The sequence below is a fragment of the Rosa rugosa genome, chromosome 1 (assembly GCF_958449725.1).
Source record: "Rosa rugosa chromosome 1, drRosRugo1.1, whole genome shotgun sequence".
NCBI classification, from domain to species: domain Eukaryota; kingdom Viridiplantae; phylum Streptophyta; class Magnoliopsida; order Rosales; family Rosaceae; genus Rosa; species Rosa rugosa.
In genome coordinates, this window is record NC_084820.1 from 10,472,572 (window position 1) to 10,493,694 (window position 21,123).

The 21,123-nt window shown below is 40.5% G+C and overlaps 3 protein-coding genes across 4 annotated transcripts; all 3 read right to left on the reverse strand.

Annotated features, from left to right (window-relative positions):
* Window positions 1–6,835: 6,835 nt before the first annotated feature.
* Window positions 6,836–8,012, reverse strand: LOC133716691 (cold shock protein 2). The gene has a single exon (XM_062143369.1). It carries the CDS (start codon window positions 7,931–7,933, stop codon window positions 7,148–7,150), a length of 786 nt encoding a protein of 261 aa, XP_061999353.1. The 5' UTR covers window positions 7,934–8,012; the 3' UTR covers window positions 6,836–7,147.
* A 1,016-nt stretch (window positions 8,013–9,028) lies between these two features.
* Window positions 9,029–11,639, reverse strand: LOC133716680 (ferredoxin--NADP reductase, leaf isozyme, chloroplastic). Of its 2 annotated transcripts, none has more exons than XM_062143358.1 (9): window positions 11,364–11,639; window positions 11,006–11,240; window positions 10,745–10,916; window positions 10,567–10,670; window positions 10,349–10,440; window positions 10,180–10,257; window positions 9,811–9,873; window positions 9,484–9,718; window positions 9,029–9,320 (listed from the first exon to the last, which is right to left on the reverse strand). In XM_062143358.1, exons 1-9 carry the CDS (start codon window positions 11,466–11,468, stop codon window positions 9,253–9,255), a joined length of 1,152 nt encoding a protein of 383 aa, XP_061999342.1. In that variant the 5' UTR covers window positions 11,469–11,639; the 3' UTR covers window positions 9,029–9,252. The 2 variants fall into 2 exon arrangements, with proteins under 2 accessions (XP_061999342.1, XP_061999347.1); XM_062143363.1 differs by having other exon boundaries at window positions 10,567–10,645; window positions 10,780–10,916; window positions 11,364–11,635.
* A 5,589-nt stretch (window positions 11,640–17,228) lies between these two features.
* On the reverse strand, window positions 17,229–19,600 carry LOC133716698 (uncharacterized). Its single transcript, XM_062143374.1, has one exon. It carries the CDS (start codon window positions 19,319–19,321, stop codon window positions 17,330–17,332), a length of 1,992 nt encoding a protein of 663 aa, XP_061999358.1. The 5' UTR covers window positions 19,322–19,600; the 3' UTR covers window positions 17,229–17,329.
* Window positions 19,601–21,123: the final 1,523 nt, after the last annotated feature.

Below are 21,123 nucleotides of genomic sequence, written 5' to 3' on the forward strand. Positions count from 1 at the left end.
ATTATTATAGGATTCCAGTCAAAAATTCGGCAAAATCAGTCATCGATAGGGTGTCGATCGAGTCGGTCAAGCGACTAGGGTTTAATAACCCTATTTTCTCCCTATGCATCCTTCCAAGGGCAAGAATTTGATCGGATAGTGAATTTGAGAATCCTTCCGTCAGATGTCCCAAGTACAGTATTTTAGGATTCCAGTAAAAAAATTCAGCAAAATCCGTCAACGATAGTGTGTCGATTGGCTGGGTCAAACGACTACGGGTTAGTAGCCCTATTGTTTCCCTATACAACCTTCCAAGGGCAAGGATTTGATCGGATCGTGCACTTGAGAATCCTTCCGTCAGACGTCCCAAGTACAATATTTTAGGATTCCAGTCGAAAATTCGGCAAAATCCGGCACCGATAGGATGTCGATCGGTTGGGTCAAACGACTAAGGCTTAATAACCCTCTTTTTTCTCTATACAACCTTCAAAGGGAAATGTCGTCACCGGTTTGTCAAATTGAGAATCCTACCGTCATATGTCCCAAGTACAATATTCTAGGATTCTAGTAAAATATTTGGAAAACTCCATCATCGATAGTTGGTCCATTGGCTAGGTCAAATGACTAAGGCTTAATAACCCTAAATTTTGCTACACAACCTTTCAAGGGCAAGGTCATAATCGGATCGTCCACATGAGAATCCTTTCGTCAGATGTGGCAAGTACATTCTTTTAAGCTTCAAGTCTAAAATTCGGCAATATCCTTCATCCATAGCATGTCGATCGGCCTGGTCAAAAGATTAGGGATTAATAACCCTATTTTTTTTCACTACAAGCTTCAAAGGGCAAGGGCGTCATTGGATAATACACTTGAGAATCCTTCCGTCAGATGTGGTACGTACATTATTTTAGACTTCGCTTTCATAATTCAAAAAAATCCGTCATCAATAGGATTTCGATCGGGTACGTCAAACGACTAAGACTTAATAACCCTATTTTTTATCTATACAACCTTCAAAGGGCAAGGTCATCACTGGATTGTCCACCTGAGAATCCTTTCGTCAGATGTCCCAAGTACAATATTTTAGTATTCTAGTACAAAATTCAGAAAAATCCATCATCGATAGAGTGTTGATCGGCTAGGTCAAACGATTAGGGCTAAATAACCCTCTTTTTTCTCTATACAACTTTCAAAGGGAAATGTCATCACCGGTTTTTCCACTTGAGAATCCTTCCGTCAGATGTCCCAAGTACAATATTTTATGATTCCAGTAAAAAATTTGGCAAAATTTCGTCGATAGTTGGTCTATCGGCTATGTCAAATGACTAGGGCTTAATAACCCTAATGCTACACAACCTTTCAAGGGCAAGGTCGTAATCGGATCGTCCACATGAGAATCCTTTCATCAGATGTGGCAAGTACATTCTTTTAAGCTTCAAGTCAAAAATTCGATAATATCCTTCATCCATAGCATGTCGATCGGCCTGGTCAAAAGATTAGGGATTAATAACCCTATTTTTTTTTTCACTACAAGCTTCAAAGGGCAAGGGCGTCATTAGATCATACACTTCAGAATCATTCTGTCAGATGTGGCACGTACATTATTTTAGACTTCGCTTTCAAAATTCAAAAAAATCCGTCATCAATAGGATGTCCATCGGGTCGTCAAACGACTAAGACTTAATAACCCTATTTTCTCTGTACAACATTCCAAGGGCAAGGCCATCATCGGATTGTACACTTGAGAATCTTTCGGTCAGATGTCTCAAGTACAATATTTTAGTATTCCAGTCAAAAATTCGGCAAAATCCATCATCAATAGGATGTCGATGGTCTAGGTCAAACGACTAGGGGTTAATAACCCAATTTTTCCCCTTCAAAGGGTAAGGTCGTCATTGGATCGTGTACCTGAGAATCCTTCCGTTAGATGTTCCAAGAACAATTTTTTTGGATTCCAGTCCAAAAATAGGCAAAATCCATCATCGATAGAATGTCGATCGGCTAGGTCAAATTACTAAGACTTAATAACCCTATTTTTTTCTATACAACCTTCAAAGGGCAAGGTCGTCACCAGATTGTCCACTTGAGAATCCTTCCGTCAGATGTTCCAGGTACAATATTTTAGGATTCCAGTACAAAATTTGGCAAAATCCGTCATCGATAGTTACTCTATCAGCTAGGTCAAACGACTAAGGCTTAATAACCCTAAATTTTGCTACACAACCTTTCAAGGGCAATGTCGTAATCGGATCGTCCACTTGAGAATCCTTCCGTCATATGTCCCAAGTGCATTATTTTAGAATTCCAATCAAAAATTTAGAAAAATTCATCAACGATAGGATGTCGATCGAGTCGGTCAAGCGACTAGGGTTTAATAACCCTATTTTCCCCTATGCAACCTTCCAAGGGCAAGGATTTGATCGGATCGTGAATTTTAGAATCCTTCCGTCAGATGTCCCAAGTACAATATTTTAGGATTCCAATCAAAAATTCGGCAAAATCCGTCATCGATAGGATGTTGATCGGATAGGTCAAACGACTACGGGTTAATAACCCAATTTTTTCCCTATACAACCTTCAAAGGGCAAGGTCGTCATCGGATCGTCCACTTGAGAATCCTTCCGTCAGATGTGGCACGTACATTATTTTAGAGTCTGGTTTCAAAATTCAGAAAAATCCGTCTTCAATAGGATGTCGATCGGCTCGGTCAAACGACTAAGACTTGATAACCCTATTTTTATCTATACAACCTTCAAAGGGCAAGATCATCACCGGATTGTCCAATTGAGAATCCTTCCGTCAGATGTCCTAAGTACAATATTTTAGGATTCCAGTCCAAAAGTCAACAAAATCCATCATCGATAGGATGTCGATCGGCTAGGTCAAACGACTAAGGCTTAATAACCCTAATTTTTGTTCACTACAAGCTTCAAAGGGCAAGGGAGTCATCGGATCGTACACTTGAGAAACCTTCCGTCAGATGTGTCAAGTACATTATTTTAGTCTTCGAGTCCAAAATTGGAAAAAATACGTCATCGTTAGGATGTTGATCGGCTCGGTCAAATGGATAAGGCTTAATAACCCTAATTTTTTTTGCTACAAGCTTCAAAGTGCAAGAGCATCATCGAATCTTACACTTGAGAAACCTTCCGTCAGATGTGTCAAGTACATCATTTTAGGCTTCCAGTCCAAAATTAGAAAAAATCCGTCATCGTTAGAATTTCGATCGGCTTGGTCAAAGGATTAAGGTTTAATAACCCTATTTTTGTTCATTACAACCTTCAAAGGGCAAAGGCGTCATCGGATTGTACACTTGAGAAACTTTCCGTTAGATGAGGCAAGTACATTATTTTAGGATTTAGGTAAAAAATTCAAAAAATTTTGCATTAGTTATGACGTCGATCCACTCTGTCAACCGACTAATGGTTTTTTTCGTATTTCTATTAACTCGCACTTTAAATGGCTAGATCGTTAATGAATAAATTTTTTTTGACACAATATTAAAGTACACGTCACGTCAAGTTTCTGATAATTTTCATGAATTTTTTCCGACCTTAGTGCTATTTTTTACAATTTTTAGAAGTTTTAGAATTTTAAAAATTATTTATGTCTTATATTCTTAAAAACATATTAATTATTTATTAGAAAACAATTTTTCAGAGATACGATCTGGACCGTATGCTCTGCATCTTTTGATCTGCACCGTTGATATATATATATATATATATATATATATATATATATATATATATATATATATATATATCTCTCTCTCTCTCTCTCTCTCTCGACGTCGCCGTAATCGGCCCGGAACGTCGCCGTGTACAACAGCACCACCGCCAACGTCGATGTTTCAGGCTATGGTTTTGGGGAGCGCCGCCGTCGCAGATGAGCTTCAGGGTGGCGGAGCAGTTGTCGTTGAAGCCCATCGGGGGTTTCGGCGTTGCCTTGTTGAAATCGCCGACCATGGAATCGATGAAGGGTTCGCCGTAATGGGGCTCCGGTTGGGTGGTGGATCGGTTGTCCGGTTGAGATGTGGATGTGATCTTCTACGCGTCGGTGTTCTCCGCTGTGCAGGTGGTTTAACGGAGGACGGAAGGAATTCGACCCCGACGAGGACGAAGTCGGGGAACAGTGAAAAAACCCAACATTTGCAGATCAGCGGGTCCCATGTCGCGTCAGCTTTCTTCGGCTTTCTTCCTCACTCGCCTAATACCTAGGGGTGGGCAGAAACCGAACCGGGAGCAGAAAACCGGCCGAACCGGCCCGGAAAATGGGTTCCGGTTACCGAACCGGAAGAAACAGTTAAGGAAAATGCATCAAACCGGACCGGACCGGATAGAACCGGGCTTGAACCGGGTTCTTACTCTGAACCGACCGGAATAAACCGAACCGGCCGAATTTATATAAAATATTAATTTTTATTATTTTTAATACGTGTTAACTTCTGATTGGCTTCTGATTGGGTTTCATGTGAACTTGACCTTACCTGATCATAAAGAAAACCCTAACCTATTCGAGGCTAGCCGTTCTCTCTCTCTCTCTCATCTCTCTCGACCAACACTCTCTCTGTCTCTCACAGCCGCCGACCAACAACTACCACGCCGCGCCACCTACCAACGCCATTGATCTGCACAACGTCGAGCTCGATCCTCAGCCTACCAACGCCGCCTGCCGACGCCTTCGATCTGCACAACGCCAAGCCCGACTCTTCAACCTTCGATCTGCAACGACGATCCCGACTCTCCAACGACGATGAGCGACGACGCCGATCAACCGAAACCGAACCGGGCCGACTTGAAAGTTCGGGTCACCCGAATTTTCGGCCCAGTCCATTAACATTCAGTTGCCGGTCCTAATATTCAGCCCACCGAAGAATACGGGTCGGATGCGGTTTTGGCCCAAAACCGGTCCGACCCGACCCGCGCCCACCCCTACTAATACCCGCGCGTGCTGTTCACGCGCCGGATTTAACCGTGGTCCACCTGGACCCTGGTCCATATTAGAATTTTTGCTTAACAACTTATAGTTCATACAAACATCACGCAAATCAAGCAATTTGATCGGTCATATCTAGGTTGATCATCATTCTGAATTTGAAATTAGAACTTGTCAAAATTCTCTTAACCACTTATAGTTCATACAAACATCACGCAAATCAAGCAATTTGATCAGTCATATCTAGGTTGATCATCATTCTGAATTTGAAATTATAACTTGTAATCTTGAGTATACACCACTAGAGTCGGAAACTATCTTATTTTTAAGACCTCACACTCTAGTTTTCACATTGACAAGGACCCATTATTGTACTTTACCGGCCCATTATATATTGCCCCCCACTATCTACTTGACCCAATTAGACAACATGTGTTTGCGAGGTTGATTTGTTTATACAGAAGCAGTAATTAATTCTGAAAAACCAAACTCCTAAGAGTGCTTGACTGACAACTTGACGATTCAAGATGGGGGTAATGTCTCCTCAAAACCTCTAGCGGCCAAGACTGTGGATTTGTAAATGCAGCTCAGGCTAAAACCAGGTCAACCCAAAGAATCCACTAACATTACAATAGCAGTCTCCATCGGATATTAAAACCCAAATAAACAAAGGTCAAGACCGTTTTCAGACATTGGTCCAACCGCTGTCCCAAGATGATAACTGTGACAAACCCACATTACATCACAAGCCAACAAAAGAAAACCCATATTACATCATAGGTCAGCCCAAAAGATAAGAAGAAAGACCATTCACATTTTCAACACATATCCAGACTTCTACACAAAACCATTCATAGACACATATCCAGACTTCTACACAAAGCTACTGGGCGCTGATGAGGAAGGAAACCGCTTGAGAAAACAGTCTTAAGGCAACCAATTTTAGCACCAACTCCTCTGATCGACCCATCAACAAACAAACAAAACCACAAACAACATCAAAGGACTGCAAATACCACCCCAAACAAGTATGACTTGCTCAGAACTTATGTCTGTCTGCCAAACACGTTTCATGACTCAGGCGCTGAAAGCTGTCTTGCCAGGGCAACTCGAGCATCAACACTTTTAACAAACTAGCAAACACAATAAAGTATTTCCAACGAAAATAAGGGTAGTTCAGGAACACCCAAGCTTACTCCATCACATTATCTAAACACAAAGAAATCAAGCTCATGCAGAGCAACTGGTAATCTGGTATAGAATGCCTCTGAAGGAATGTAGCACCATTGAAAGCAACAAGATCAAAACTTAACACTCAACCAAGCTAGAGTATAACTTTGTGGAAATAATATCTCCTACCGAAACTGGCACCAAAAAAGTAAGAGTATCAACATCCAAACGACATCGATTAGGAAAAGGTTGCTGCATGAGTTCATCAATACCTAAAAGTTACACACAAATCATTCAAGTATCCTCATGAACATGAGGTTTGACAAGTTTTTGCTACTCAATGAAGCAATTGCAAGCCATCTAACCTAATCTTAGACCTTAAAACACCACACCAGCATTTGATTATGAAGCATATAGCATCTAAAACCATTCAAAAATCATTGAAGTTTCACCATACCGATGGAAACACCTGCAAATTGGATGAGGCATAGCCTCCAAATCCATATCAACAACAGCAAGACTAATCCTAAACAGGAATTTAACTCAAAAGGCCAGTAGTTGAGTACCACAACAGATGAAGACATAACTCAGAATTCCCTAGAGAGAATGAGAGATAACATAATCCAACAATCACACTTGACAATGAAAATTCAGCGCTTGTAGTCCCAATGCAGATGGATTTAGTGCCACAACAGATGAAGAAAAAGAGAATCAACCCAGCACATTGATAAAATTGAGACTCATATCATCATCCAAACTTTCAAATAAACACTGATCAATTAAAAAACTTATCCTGGAGTCACCCATAACAAGATGAGATTAAAACCACCTAATTCTATAGCCGAATAACCGCATATATGTCTGTAAAAGGGAAAATTTGTTTGCCAAACAGTGGCCCATCATCAGAAAATCAAAAACCCCTTGCCAAAACACCATATGTATCCCACAATGCGCCAGAAAAGAGCACCAAAACTAAATACCAAGGATTTAACAAAAAAAAAGAAAAAAAGATCAAAGATCTTAAGAGTATTTACTAGCACTCTCACTTTCTTATTGTCCTTCAAGCCTGGTTTGGACACTCCTTGGCAAAATGCCCAGCCTGCCCACAGTTGTAACAGCCATTGCCGCCACCAGATCCAGAACTGTAGCCATACCGACCGCCACTGCGTCCACCGCCACCCCCTCCCCTGGTGCAATCCCTTGCCATGTGACCAACCTCCCCACAGGTATAACATGCACCACCGCCTCCGCCACCGGAGGCTCCATTGAAACAGTCCCTAGCCAAATGGCCAAAATCGCCACACTTGTAGCAACCCTCACCACCACGGCCACCGCCACCACCGCCGCTGTTCCCATTAGGACAATTCCTTGCCATGTGTCCATACCCTCCGCAAGTAAAGCATCCATCACCACCACCGCGGCCTCCACCGCCTCCATTCCCACCGCGATTACAATCCCTAGCCATGTGACCAGTATCGCCGCAAGTATAACACCCGCCACCGCCGCCGCCACCACCGTTACGGCGATCTCCACCTCTCCACGCACCGCCGAATCCCGCAGCGTCTCTACCGCCACCGCCACGGCCGCCGGAGCGAGCAAAACTCTCCTTCCCCGGCAGAGGCGCGCCGTTCGGACCAGTGACATCGACGGCCTTGGTCTTGCCGTCCTCGCCGACGGCGATCAGAAACTCAACGGCGTCACCCTCGGCGACGGTGCGGAAGCCGTCGGATTTGATCGAGGATTGGTGGACGAACAGATCTTCGGTGTTGTTGTCAGGGGTGATGAAGCCGAAACCCTTGGTGTCATTGAACCACTTCACTACCCCAGTCGACCTCTCCTCCGCCATTCTTGAAACCCTAACCCTAAACTTTCAGAGAGGAATGAGATTCTTTTTTATTTTGATTTATGCGAGGGTTAGACTCCGAGGGAGAGTGTGGTTTATATAGTGTGTTACTAGTAAATCTAATTAGATTAATAATTTTAAGCAGAACCCTAACACAACCCTAATCCGTTGTTCGGCCCACTTCTAATTACTTTATTCACCTACTTCTTTGTTTTGGGCTTTAAGCTTGAATCCCACTTTTATTTAAATTAGGGGTTTGGGTCTGCTACTACGACATGCATCTAAAAACCCTGCTCCTGCATCCTTTAGTGTTTAATCTTTTGGGTTTACACCAACATCTCTACACTAGTTTGATAGTGACGCTGAATGCAACTTAGATTCCACATTTTCGAATTGGTTACGAATTCAATATTGGCGGAGATCGTCCCCTGTTCTATTAGCTAGAAAAGAAGCATTTGAAAATAGGAGATTGGTATTTAGTGTGTTACATTGCACTAATGAAAAGTGAATGTCAACTTCAAATGGAATTTTGTGGGCTTGAATGTCTGGTTAGAGCGCAAAATTTACGAAATTAAATGCCAAACTTTAAAGGTAGCTCACAACATGTCGTTAGCATTCTATTGACATGTTTTTTGTGAATACCAAATCGTTTAGAACTTTAGAATATGTTGTCAAATTAAACACTTTTTTAAAATTTCTCACTCAATTCAATCATTAGTATAAAGTTAAAGACAGGAAATTGAAGCTTTTACTTTATCTCTCTGGTTAATCCTTTTTTTTTTTTTTTTTTTTGATGAACCTCCACAAAAGAATTTATCAAAAAACGAAAAGTTTGGGTAACCCAAAGAGATAAAGAGCTTTAAGTTTGGGTAACAACCAAAAAGATAAAGTAGGTTAACCCTAACTTTCTCTTTGGGCAAAGGATTATAATTAATTGATAATTCAATCCCTCATAGTTTTTTAATTTTCTGCTGCCAAATGATAGAACAAGACGCAAGTACATACAAGGCCATTGGCATGAGTCTTTCTAGCTGTTATCAAATGCCACAGCAATCATATGATCACTTACCTGTTGAAGCAACCCTTGAACAAAAAACGTATGAAAAAGTCGAAACAAGCTTCTATTAGTGTATGATTCGTGACCCGCAGAAATAAAATTCATGTTGAGGCATGATAATACAGCTGCTTCATCAAAAGGGAAAAAAAAATATAGCAGAAAAATTGCGATTACGTTACCTATCTACATACTGCAGTGGGAATCATTCAAGAATGACTTGTTTATAGTAAAAAAGGGAGAGATATTTGTACAGTGTGACCAGAAATTAGTAGACTTCCACATTCCATTGCTCTGCTTTCTTCAACTGCTTTTTGTAATCTAGCCAGTCAATGCCTGCAAGATACATGAAACACGAAAATGGTTCTTAGAGGGCATGATACGACGATGTTTTGTCAATGATTTAGTATGTTTTGTTATGAAATTGTGAATCAGAACCGTAAGCTCTTCCATGATACAATTCAAATGGTTCCTGAACAATGTCGTATTGATCTCTTACCGTCTTTGGCAGCCAATGACACCATGATGTCATCAATTCCCTTCTCCATTCCCTTGAGACCGCACATGTAGACGTAGGTGTTGTCCTTCTTGAGTAACTCCCATAGCTCTTCTGCATACTGAGCCATTCTGGTTTGAATGTACATTTTCTCGCCCTTCTCGTTGGTTTGCTCTCTGCTGACAGCGAAGTCAAGCCTGAAGTTATCGGGGGTCTTCTCTTTCATCTTCTCAAATTCCTGTTTTGAGAAATCATTTCTGATCATTATATCATATGTTTCTAGACAAGAGGAGTGATTGATGAGAATAAGTAACTCATAATATATCTCACCTCCTTGTAAAGCAGTGAGCTACTGGTGGGAACACCCAAGAAGAGCCAAGCCAAACCTTCAAACTGCATGCCATGTGCAAAAACCATGTCAAAAGTTTGATCATTCATTAGAATATTAGAGGATGAGATAATTCATTAATAATATATTCTGGTTTTGCCAAAGTGGGAAGTTGCCTCTCAGATTGTGGTGGTTGGCCTATAGTGGGGCAAGGACAGGTCTATAGATCATTCACTAGATTATATTGTTCATCACTCAGATATGCATTTGAGGAGATTGTTTTTGAGTGTCTTGTTCATATTAGCCTTTGTATAACTACCCCATGTCAGAAAAGTTTATGAGGAAAACATACAAGAGTATCAATGTTTTACCTTGTAGTCTTCATGCTTCTCAAAGAACATTTTCCACAAGAATGATCTGAAAGGAGCAATTCCAGTACCAGTTGCAAGCTGCATTGATAAAGAAATCAGTAATCAATCACGACTGTAACGCATTTAAGTAGCTTAGTTTTCTGATTAAATAATATGGCAGTATTTATACCATGATGACGGTTGCATTAGGATCTTTTGGCATAAGCATTTCTTTGCCAACTGGTCCTGTCATGGTCACTTCACTCCCTGGCTTCAAGTCACCTGAAATCGAGACAAATTTAAACCAAGATGCACTAGCCTACCTATAACAGTATGACTATGAAAGCAACATATTAACTCAAGTGCAAATGACATATTTTACAGTTTCAGAAAGATCTGTGTCCTTACACAAAAAGTTTGAGCACACCCCTTTAACGGTTTCGCCTGCGTCATTGGTGTACACAAGCCTTTTCACACAGAGAGAAACCTGAATGGAGGCAATCACACCCAAACTACAAGTTTAACCAAAGAAATATGGACAGCAATTCAACATAGCATAACAGCAAGATCCAAATGTAATTCGTACAGTGAAAAATTTGGAGGGAAAAGAGAAATGCTCACGGTTTTGGAGTCACCAAAGTCACCAAGGGCACTACTGGCAATTGAGTACAGCCTGAGCTTGTGAGGCTTGCCATTCCTAGGGTCAATACCATCTGGAATCACTCCAATAGACTGTCCTTCTCTGTAGGGCATCTCTCCTAAGCATTTCAACAAACAGTTAATCTATTTATCATCAACCAATTAGCTCAAACAGGAACAAGACTTTTGAATTTTTGATCACACATACCATCAGTGCTGAAGACCATGTGCCAGGTCTCACCAGGTGCATCATCAGCAGTGATCTTAGTGTTGAGGAGGACTCTGCCAACGTAAGGGTTCTTGGGCTTGAACTTGTTCACAACCACACCTTCCTCTTGCTTCTTGGAATGCTTCACAGCCTTGGCAGGTGGAGCAGCCTCAGTGGTGGTGACTTGGGCTCTGACAGAAACCACTCTCCCACCAGCAGAAGCTTCTCTATAAACCTTTAAAAAAATATATATCCAAAATCCATGTCAATCTTTTTGGGCCATAAGCCATGACATCATAATAACCCATAAATCACTGAGAAAAGTGCTAATGTAAAGCCAAGATTGAATCTTTGTTACCTTCTTGAGGGTGATTCTTTCAGGACAGATAAGGGAGGTTCTGGTGGGGAGAGTTGAGGACTTGGAGGAGGGGAATGAAACAGCAGCAGTTACAGCTGCAGCCATGGTTTTGTGTTAGAGGGGAAGAAGAAGAAGAACAACAAGAAGAGATAAAGAGAAGCAATGTGTGATGTTTTATGGGGTTGTGAATGGTGTTAGTATGAGAAAAAAAAATTGGGATCTTTTTTTGGTGGGTACTGGATCATAGATTGGTGGTAGAGATTTGAGGCCAATGCAGTGGCAGATGTGAGGATAAGTCTTTTTGTAATGTATGACTCTCACAGTCTCACCCCACCTTGGTTTTGATTTTTGATTCACAACAGTGCAAAATGTGCAATACACAAAAGTTTGTAGAATGGACTATAGACAGAGACCCCTAGAAAGATGAGAGTGACTGCATATACACATAAAAAACAACTAGTCAATGCAAAATGCAGATTTTTTTTTTGTTGGTCAAAAATGTAAATTGCAAATTAAAATTACAATTTTCTTTCCTTCTATGTAAAAATCTGCTTCTAATTCATTTCCAATTATTCCAAAAGAAAAATCATTTCACTATGGTGATTGCAAACAGAAGCTAAGATTTACAAATCTTCTTTTAGCTTTTCTCGTGTCATCATTTCGTAGTATGTTCTGTACAAAATTTTTTTTTATACAATATTAATAGCCAAATTTATACGATACAAAATATTATATATCGAATAACCAAGTAAGTTTATCTCAATTCAGACATGAGATTTGAACAACAAAAACATATTTATATTTGACGAGAAATAACTGTACTGAAAAAGCTACTACTTGACCCTCCATTACTCACCAAAATTTTACAGGTCCATGTCCAACAAACCTCCATCGGATATTTATTCAAAAAAAAAAAAAAAAACCTCCATCGGATTTAATAGGAAATAAATAAATAGAAAAGCATGTTTTTGGGCCAAGATATCCGGGACGAAGCGGGTCGAATAACCCAACCCCCGCAACCCATAAGTATATTAACGCGGGACGACGAAGCGGTCAGATTTTGTTGATGGAATTCCGGCGAAGTACAAGAGACACGTTTGAATTTATAACCGGGACGACTATGGATCCCAAACTCTGTAAAATTTTCCGAACGCGCTGAGCTCATGCCAATGAGTTCCCAAATCTAAATTCTGTGATGTATAATCTTCCATTTCGCTCCTGTTTCTATGATCCTTATTGTGATTCCAGTGTTAAAGTCAGTTGGTTGTGTTGCCCTTGATTATTTATTTTTTTTTACCTGAAATTTCTTTTCTTTTTTGGTTTTTGAAGACTATGGTTTGATAATCAGCTTCAAGAATGATCATTTTTTACAATTTAATCAATTGTTCATGTGATTGCAGAAACTCTTTACATTGCTTTGCCGCTTCATGTTGATATATATACTAATATATATACATATATGTAGTAGTTACTCATTTGGTTAAATAAACAAGGGATTTGTTTCTGTTCCAGTGCTGAAATTAAAAACCAAACACATTGTCAATTGAAACAAATAGGTTTCAGAATCTCTTATATATTGGATTCAAGCCCTCCTGAGTACTAATCACTAATGAGTCAGAAATGAATGAACTTATTTGGTGATTGCAGACCATGCATGCATGCCAGACCTATTCAGTTAAACTGTCATGATGGATGGCGAACAATTTGGAATCCTATAGGCAATGGATAGAGGATTGGTTTGATTTCGAATATGGTGTTTAGTCTTGGCCAAGTCGATCCAACTGGGTGGACTAGTCACAAAGGTTTTGGAGTTCAAGGCATTGATGCAATCCAAGGATGAGCAGGAGTTTGAGTGATGTAGAACTACCTATAGAGCAGGCTTGCCAAGGCTGAAGTGCTACGCGTTTAAATCAGAATGCCCAATCATTTATCAACTGATATGAAACGAAGAACCCATTGAGCAACTACGTACTTTGCAGCAACTGATGTAGAACTTGCCAAGTATGTTATAGAAAAAAAAAAAAAAAAAAAATTGTTAGGACGTACAAATGAAGCATGGATTACGAAAGAAGTTCTAACAGCAGCAGAAATTGATAGGGTTGGTGTTTGGTGTTAATATACGTAGGAAGAGATCGATGACAGAGAATAGAGATTATAGTTGCAGCATACGCACCCATTTCAATATTTTTAGTTCATTGAGAAAGTTGTATAAAAATACTAAAATGGGAGGTGTATGTTACAATTATAGATCTTCAACTATATAATAAGTAGCTTTTGACTTGATACACCCCTTCAATGTGTGTATAAAATTTCAGCACAAAATGTTCATCTTCCTGCAATCACACGCATAAACTTATGCAAAAAATGTCACAAAGAACTAATGATGTCTCCATAAGAAAATTATGAGTGAAAATTTCCAACCTACACGCCCATGTTAATGACATGACATTGACTACATCATTCCATATACGATACTTGAATTCAAGACCTTCTACTTATAAAGTGAAGACTTCTACAACTAAACCAAATGGTAGGGGATGACATAAAAATTTAATTACTTGAACCCTTAAGATTTAGGACTTTTTAAATGTAAAAAAAAAAAAAAAGAGGGTAAACTGAGACATAATGACAGTGGTCAGCTTTTATCATACTCATGGTGTCATGGGAGTGAGTGAGGCTGGGCTTCCTACACTACACTCTAATATGAACCTATATCCCTTTTGCATGGGCCGTAAGTAACATTGTTTTGAGCCTGCTGGACTCGGGTCGGGTACATTCACTCTGAGCGTGATCCATCGATTACATTAAAGCGGGACGAAACCGGCCGAAGGCGTTAAACCGACAATCAAAACGGTTTAGCTTTATTCGCGGGTCCGCGAGCCAAAGCACAACCAGGCGCGTTTGAATTCCTTCTCTCTGTCTCTCATTCCCAACTGGAATCAAATCCCTAAATTCTTCAAGTTTGATCGAATTGGCAGATTCACTGGGTAAGTTTCCAATCTGAAATTTCCGAAATCCAATCAGATCATGCATGTAATTGGCTCTTGTTTTGCATGCGATTCTCAGCTCAAATCTTGCTCCCATTGTTTGGCCTCTGGGGATTTTCTATCTAGGATTAGGGTTCAGGAACTAAATTGATCAGTACAATATTACATATTTCTATATGGTTTGATTTTTCCATCGGCTACATTTCCAAAATTGGATCAAACGATGTTTTCCTTTTGCATGGTGATGGATTTTCGAAATTGATATGTGTTCTACATTGTGGCCTTGCGAGTGTGTGTTGATTTCTTTCATGTTCATCTAGTAGTTTTCGTGTTGATTTAGCTATAACGGATTGATTCTCTGCTTGTTTGAAATCGAACCGCATTCTCAATAGCAGCGGAATTAAGTTCTCGGGTATCCAATTGGTTTTCAACAGTTTGTGGTGCTTGCTAGATATGAGTATGAGTATGACAAACAAGGTTTCCCTTTTCGGTTATTTTAGTATTGCCCTTTTGCCGGTAGTTATGCTTAATCTGTTACTGCAGAGCACCATTTCAATCTTCGTTTTAATCTGTGGTTAAATGGGAACAGCCACATGATTATTTATATGACTGTTGATTAGAGGTTTTCTCAGTTTGTGTATACAGTCAGGAATACACATTTTTACCTCCATGGTTAGAGTGTTTCACTTTAGCCACATATAGTTAAGACTTCAGTCTAAGATTGCTGAAAAAACTCATCTTTGTGTTGTACTTGAAATGGAGTGAGCTGGTTCTTGATATCGGACCAACCAAGGCGTGGGCCTCTCTGTACTAGGGTGAATTATTACTAATGGACAGGAGCAAAGTCCATAAATCCCTGGGCCATTCTAGATGTATCTGTATAATAAATGTCCCAAATCATTTAGATTTAGATGAACACTGATTTTGGTGTTTGAACACTAATAAAGTCCACAAAATAAGATTATCGAATGTGGTCTGTACTTGTGGTGCTGGAAACAAATATCTGCGGGGTGATGTGATGGGAATGCTTAACCATGTTTCCATGGTCCTGAAAGTAGTGTAATAATATGATTTCAAATTCAGGGATTGATACTGCATCAACATGGTCTTTGCCCTTCGATTGGAAGTTCGCAAGATATTTGCTGGGTCTGTACCTGCTGTAGTTATCCCTAAAAAGTGTTTAAATGTGTGCTTCTGATCGGGAAGTCATATAATTATGTTTTCTGGGGTTGAGTCTTAGAGTAGAAACCCTGAACAGAACAACCTCCAGAAGTCATATATGTAATAGATGACAGAAGATCCTATCAGAAAAAAGAAAGCAGATGTTGGAAGAAACATTGAATTCCAGTGTTTGACTATTATGATTATTAGTCAATTGGAAATCAGCTTTCCTTAGTATGTTTTAAACTTCTATCATATTAGAATATGACAGAAATGCATGGGATCGAGAATATGAATTCACACTATGCAGTTTCTACTGTCCAATCTGATGTGCTCAACTCATTCTGCTCTCTAAAAAATTTTGAGATTTTTTGAGCCTTAGTCTGTGAACTTTATTTTGTTGTAATTTTCTTCTTTGTAATTGTGCATTAAATAGCTGCATAGTGGTTTACAAGGAGATTGATTCTTCATTGTCTCCAACATGGTCAAGTGGACGTAGGTTTCCTCTTACCTATTCACTAAAGTGGTGAGTTCTTAAACATTGACTTCAATTTTTTTTTTCCTTTTCAATGACAATTCTTGTTCAACTTCTTAGATGAAGCACAAGTTAGACGACTTTTTATGTGAGACTGATAAGCACTCTTGGGGTCCATAAATTGCCTTTGGGCTGCTATATATTAATAACTACATTAAATGTTCACACACTGGTTGGAAAGTTTTGAAAACAACTAGGCCTACATTTCTTTGTTGCCCTGTTGGAAAATCAATCAAATGGTATTTTGAAATCTCTTCAAGAACTTTTCAACATGCACTATGGCGTTTGATAGACTGATTCAAGGCCTGGATACATTACTATCTTTTTCTAAATGATTCTGACTGAAATGTCAATATGCTCAGATGTGGCTGCTCTACTAACTTTGTAGTTACATTATTATAGGTAGAATTTGGCGTGAAAACATTGTAGTTTCGTTTCTTACCACTCTTTGGTTCTGGTAGATCTGCAATGTTGAGAGGAAATAGTCGTCAGCTAGTACTTATATTATTTCCCAGAGAAGAGCTACTGCTTATATAAGATTCCTGTTGATGATTGTCTTTACTGATAGCTACGCTACTGAATAATTGGACCATGGGCCATGATGATTGACATGACTTTCTCCCAAAGTGATTTGAACATTATGAGTTCAAATTGTTTTATATTTGCTGTTAAAACTGATTAGTTGTTGCTCTTGCTGTTTAAACAAATAAGAATTTGATTCTGATTGGTTTTGTTTTGAATCCTTTTATATTTGCAGATTTCTTCCACTCATATTTGCCTTCTTCTCTTGGGGTACTCTGAAATAGATGCAGTTTTTGGGGTTTGTGGTTGAAAATTTCAAAGTCAGAAGGCTGAAATTTTCTCCCATGATCCGTCAATACCATTTTAGTCCACTTATTGTTAATACGTCTTGGGATTGATTGGTTACTCATTCGGACAAGGACCCTTTAGGCATCTTTTTTCTCACTTTATCTCCAAGCTAAACGATATAAGCGAGTAAATTTTCAGAAAATTTAACAGGCTACTAGCATTGATGGGATACAGACAATGCTAAAATCAGAACAAATTTGTTTTATATTGTCTTTTGGGTAGAAAATACTGGAACAGAAAAAGAGATGGAGAAAGTAACCCCACTTTCTGGTACTGAACACCAACCATCCAAATAATAGGAACAAAAAAACAGAAAAAAGAGGAGGGTTTTTCATTTGACTGAGAATGCTCTAAGTTACATAAGTATTTACACTCCATGAGAAGGTAAAAACAGAAACTGAAGAATGGAATCACTATGCTTTGTGATTGAATCCATGGTATCCCCTTGAGCCCCTGGACTGGTAAAGATCCAATCTACTCTTAGCCTCTTGTAACAATGTGTCAAGAGTCTCATCTTGGGTCATGTAAGATTGCTTGGATGCCCATTCAAGCACAGTGAGCACCTCAGCCTGGGCAAGTTCTTCGCTGTCCGGTACATGGAGTGCAATGTAGCACATGAGAACCAGAGCCGAAATCTGCACCATTTGTTCCCCAAAATACACGAGCTGGATTAAGTGCTTGGCGCCTCCAGCATCTATTATTGCCTTGCAGTGGTCGAGGTGAAGATAGTTATCTGTACAGGCGAACTTTGTGAGGGCAATGGAGGCTTCCCTGGTAACCTCGGCTTCTCGTTCATCCAGAAGGCGCACCAATGGGCCAATGATCCTTGTCTCCGTTGCCCGAAATGTCCTGGCCAAATTCCCAACTGCTTTGATGCAGGGGATCAGGAGGTCTGAGTCCGAATCTGCCTTGTCAATGATCTTTAGCAATTGATCAATGACAGACTTGCAGGCAGGGGAATTAGGCTTGAATGCTGATCTTCTCAACTCGGCATCTTTCTCTGCCACTCCTGTTATCTCCATCAACGCCATGGCAGAATACTTCTGCACATCTTCAAGGCCCTTTTCCAATAGCACTGCAAAACACAAGAGCGCTCTTGATTCCGTAATGCTACGACAAATGGTGGAATTCCCCTTGGCTAGGTGCCCAAGTGCTCGTGCTGCCATCGCTTTCATACTGGCCTTGGTTGCAGGGTCCTCCGATTCCCTTCCCTTAACGCTTGTTCCTGAATTATGATGGGATAAATTGCTGCTGCTATTGCTCTTGGTATGATTGATTTGGGTCGCCCCATTAGCGCCATTAACCGGTTGTAGAGGAGCCTTAGTCCCTCCTCCTCCTCCCTGCATTGCCATAGTAGTAGTAACCACAGTGTGCAGCTGACTCGGCTGCCGATTCCCCAAAGGATGAGGAATCTGCATATAACTCTGCTTCTCCTCATCCTCAATCGCCTTCGTCGGAATATTATTTGCATTAGAATTATTAGTAGCCACAACAAGAGCATGAATCGATGTGGCCTTGTTAAAAGTCACACTGTACTTACTATGCTCCTGGACTGTCTCGAAAGCAAGATGACTCACAAGCAATCGAATAATGTTGTGCTGCGCAAACAGATCCTGGCATTTCGGGTAATGCCCTGCTAGCTCCGCGACCGCCTTCGCCACCATCGCCTGAACTTTCATCGGCCCTTCTTTCAGAATCTTGGAAAACACCGAGCACACTCCGGCAATGATCATGTGCTCCACGCTTTCGGGGTCCCGGCCCAGTAACCCGAGAGCCTCAGCAGCGTTCTCTTGGCCTTCAACCTTTCCCTCTTTGATCAATTTTAACAAGGGCCCAACTCCTCCTTCTTCAATAATCAGCTTTCCATACCTATCGTTATCCTTGGCTAAAGAAACCAGCGACGCCGCCGCGTCGGATCGGTCTTCGAGCGAACCGGTGTGGAGAATAGCGATCTGCTCCCAAATGAGGCCGAGAATGGGCTCGTTGGCCGCGATTGGCGGCAGGCCCAAGTACCCATCTTCCCGGATATCCGCGGGAGCCGAGACTCTGAGCAGCCACGACACGTCGCCGATCGAATTCTCGAGCTGCGACGACATTTTCCGGAACTGCGCCGCCGGGATTATGGTGAAGACCCGCTTCATTATCCCGTTGGCGCGGCATTTCAGGACTAAAGACAGAGCCTTCTCGAGCACCTGCTCAGTCTCGTCGATGATCCGCCGAGTCGGCCGCTCGTAGAGGTCGGAGCTGGCCCGGGCGGCCTGCCGTAGCAGACCCGCCAGCTTCTCCGTCTTCGATTTCAGCTCCGCGCAGTCCTGCTTGGACGAGCTGGCCTCGTCTGCCGCCTTGGTCACTTGGTCCGCCAGCTGGATCGGCCTCGCCAGGATTTGCTTCACTATGTCCGCCATGGCCGGCACGGCGGACCAAAATCTGATATATGCCGGCTTTGACTGTAGATCAATAGACCAAGGTCAAAACCAAACAGATGGGTGATTTGGGTTTGGTCTGGATTTCTGAACCTTAGATAAATTGCAAAAGTGATAAAATAATGTGCGTCAGGTCTGAGAAGTTATATGACACACAAGGAAGAGGAAGAGGAAGAAGCTTTGCTCAGGCTTTTTTAGTCTTTCTCAGACTATTAAGTTTAAGTGGACGAGTTCTGCAACGAAAGGCGAGGACAGGTCAAACGCGTTTTTCCTGGTTTATATAATTTCCCTTTCGTTTTCCCAGCTCCATTTTTATTTTGTTTCTAATTAATTTTCTGAAAAAGATAGGAACTATGGAAATTGATATTGTTTAAATTAGGTAAATAATTCCAGAGGGAAATGGAAATTTGATGTCAGGCTGGCGCAGTTGAACACTACCAGCCCCACACGGGGGGTCCATGGCGAGAAGAATGCTGTGCGTCCTGTTCGGTTTTTGGTAGGTGAATTACACATGTCTGGGGTTAATTTTGGAGGGATACTGTTACTGTAAAATTCAACAACAATATATAATAGGAAATTAAATAATTGTACCGGAATCTCACGCCTTAATTAAGTGGATTTAGCAGTGATTATGGGAAATCTAACATATGACTAAGTTGACTTCGTTTTATGATTGCTTTTTTGGTGGTGCTTTATGGTCTTTTGTTTTTTACTAAGTAATTTGGTGGGTAGTCAGAAATGATGGGATTGGCGTGGTAGTCAGAAATGATGCGGGTATGAGCCAGGCCTTTTGTACACGCACACTCGGCTCTAAACATAGAAGCGGAGGCGTGTAGAGATGGTCTTCTTCTTGGCATACACCAAGGTTGGACAGAAATAGATATTGAAAGTGATTCAACCCTTCTAATTGCTGCCCTCCAGAGTGAAGAGAAAAATTTCTCAGAGGTAAGTCGAGTTTTAGATGATTGTAAAGATTTTATGTCTGCTTTTCAATCAGTTAGAACTAGTCATATTTTCTGTGAAGCAAATGGTGTAGCAGATAGAATTGCTCACCTAGCTAGTTTATTTTTTGTTGATGATGTTTGGTTTGATGAGACTCCTGCTATTATTCAGGATGTACTCTACGAGGATTATTGTAAGTGTTTTTCTGTCACTCGAGGTTCAGGTTTTATGTCCCCCCCTCCGAGACATAATTTTAATATAATAAATGGAACCGAGCGTGAGGTTTAAGAGCTTAGGTGGGATGAAAAAAATAGTTTTTTAAGAGCTTATATTTGAGATTTCAAGTTTGAATATCGTTTCACTCTTTTCTTCTAGTATCATGGACTGATGAAATTAGGTATTTTAAGAGATTTCATCAGAATACATGTTCTGCAACAAGCCACATGATTAGCCATTATAAGGTGTTATTCAAATGTTGGAAAAAAAAAAAAAAAAAAAAAAAAAACTTTGGTCTACAAGCGTTTTAGGCTTAGACGGGCCCAACCGCCAACTGGTTGTCGCTTTATTATGCAACCAATGTTGTTCCTGGACCGGTCCACTCTAACCGGTTTGATCTTCAGCCTAATTTTGATGAGCTCGACCCGATACAGTTCTTCAAAGGTAAAACTTGTTTAAAGAAGTTAAAAATGTCTGAGATTGACAGCTTTTGAGCAAAAATTTAAGAAATGAGTTCAGTACATAGTAGACACACTTTTATCAACGAACAAGACTCCACAAAAATAAATAAATAAAAAAGAACACACGATTTGTCACAAACAAATCATCAATAAAAGATTTTAAAA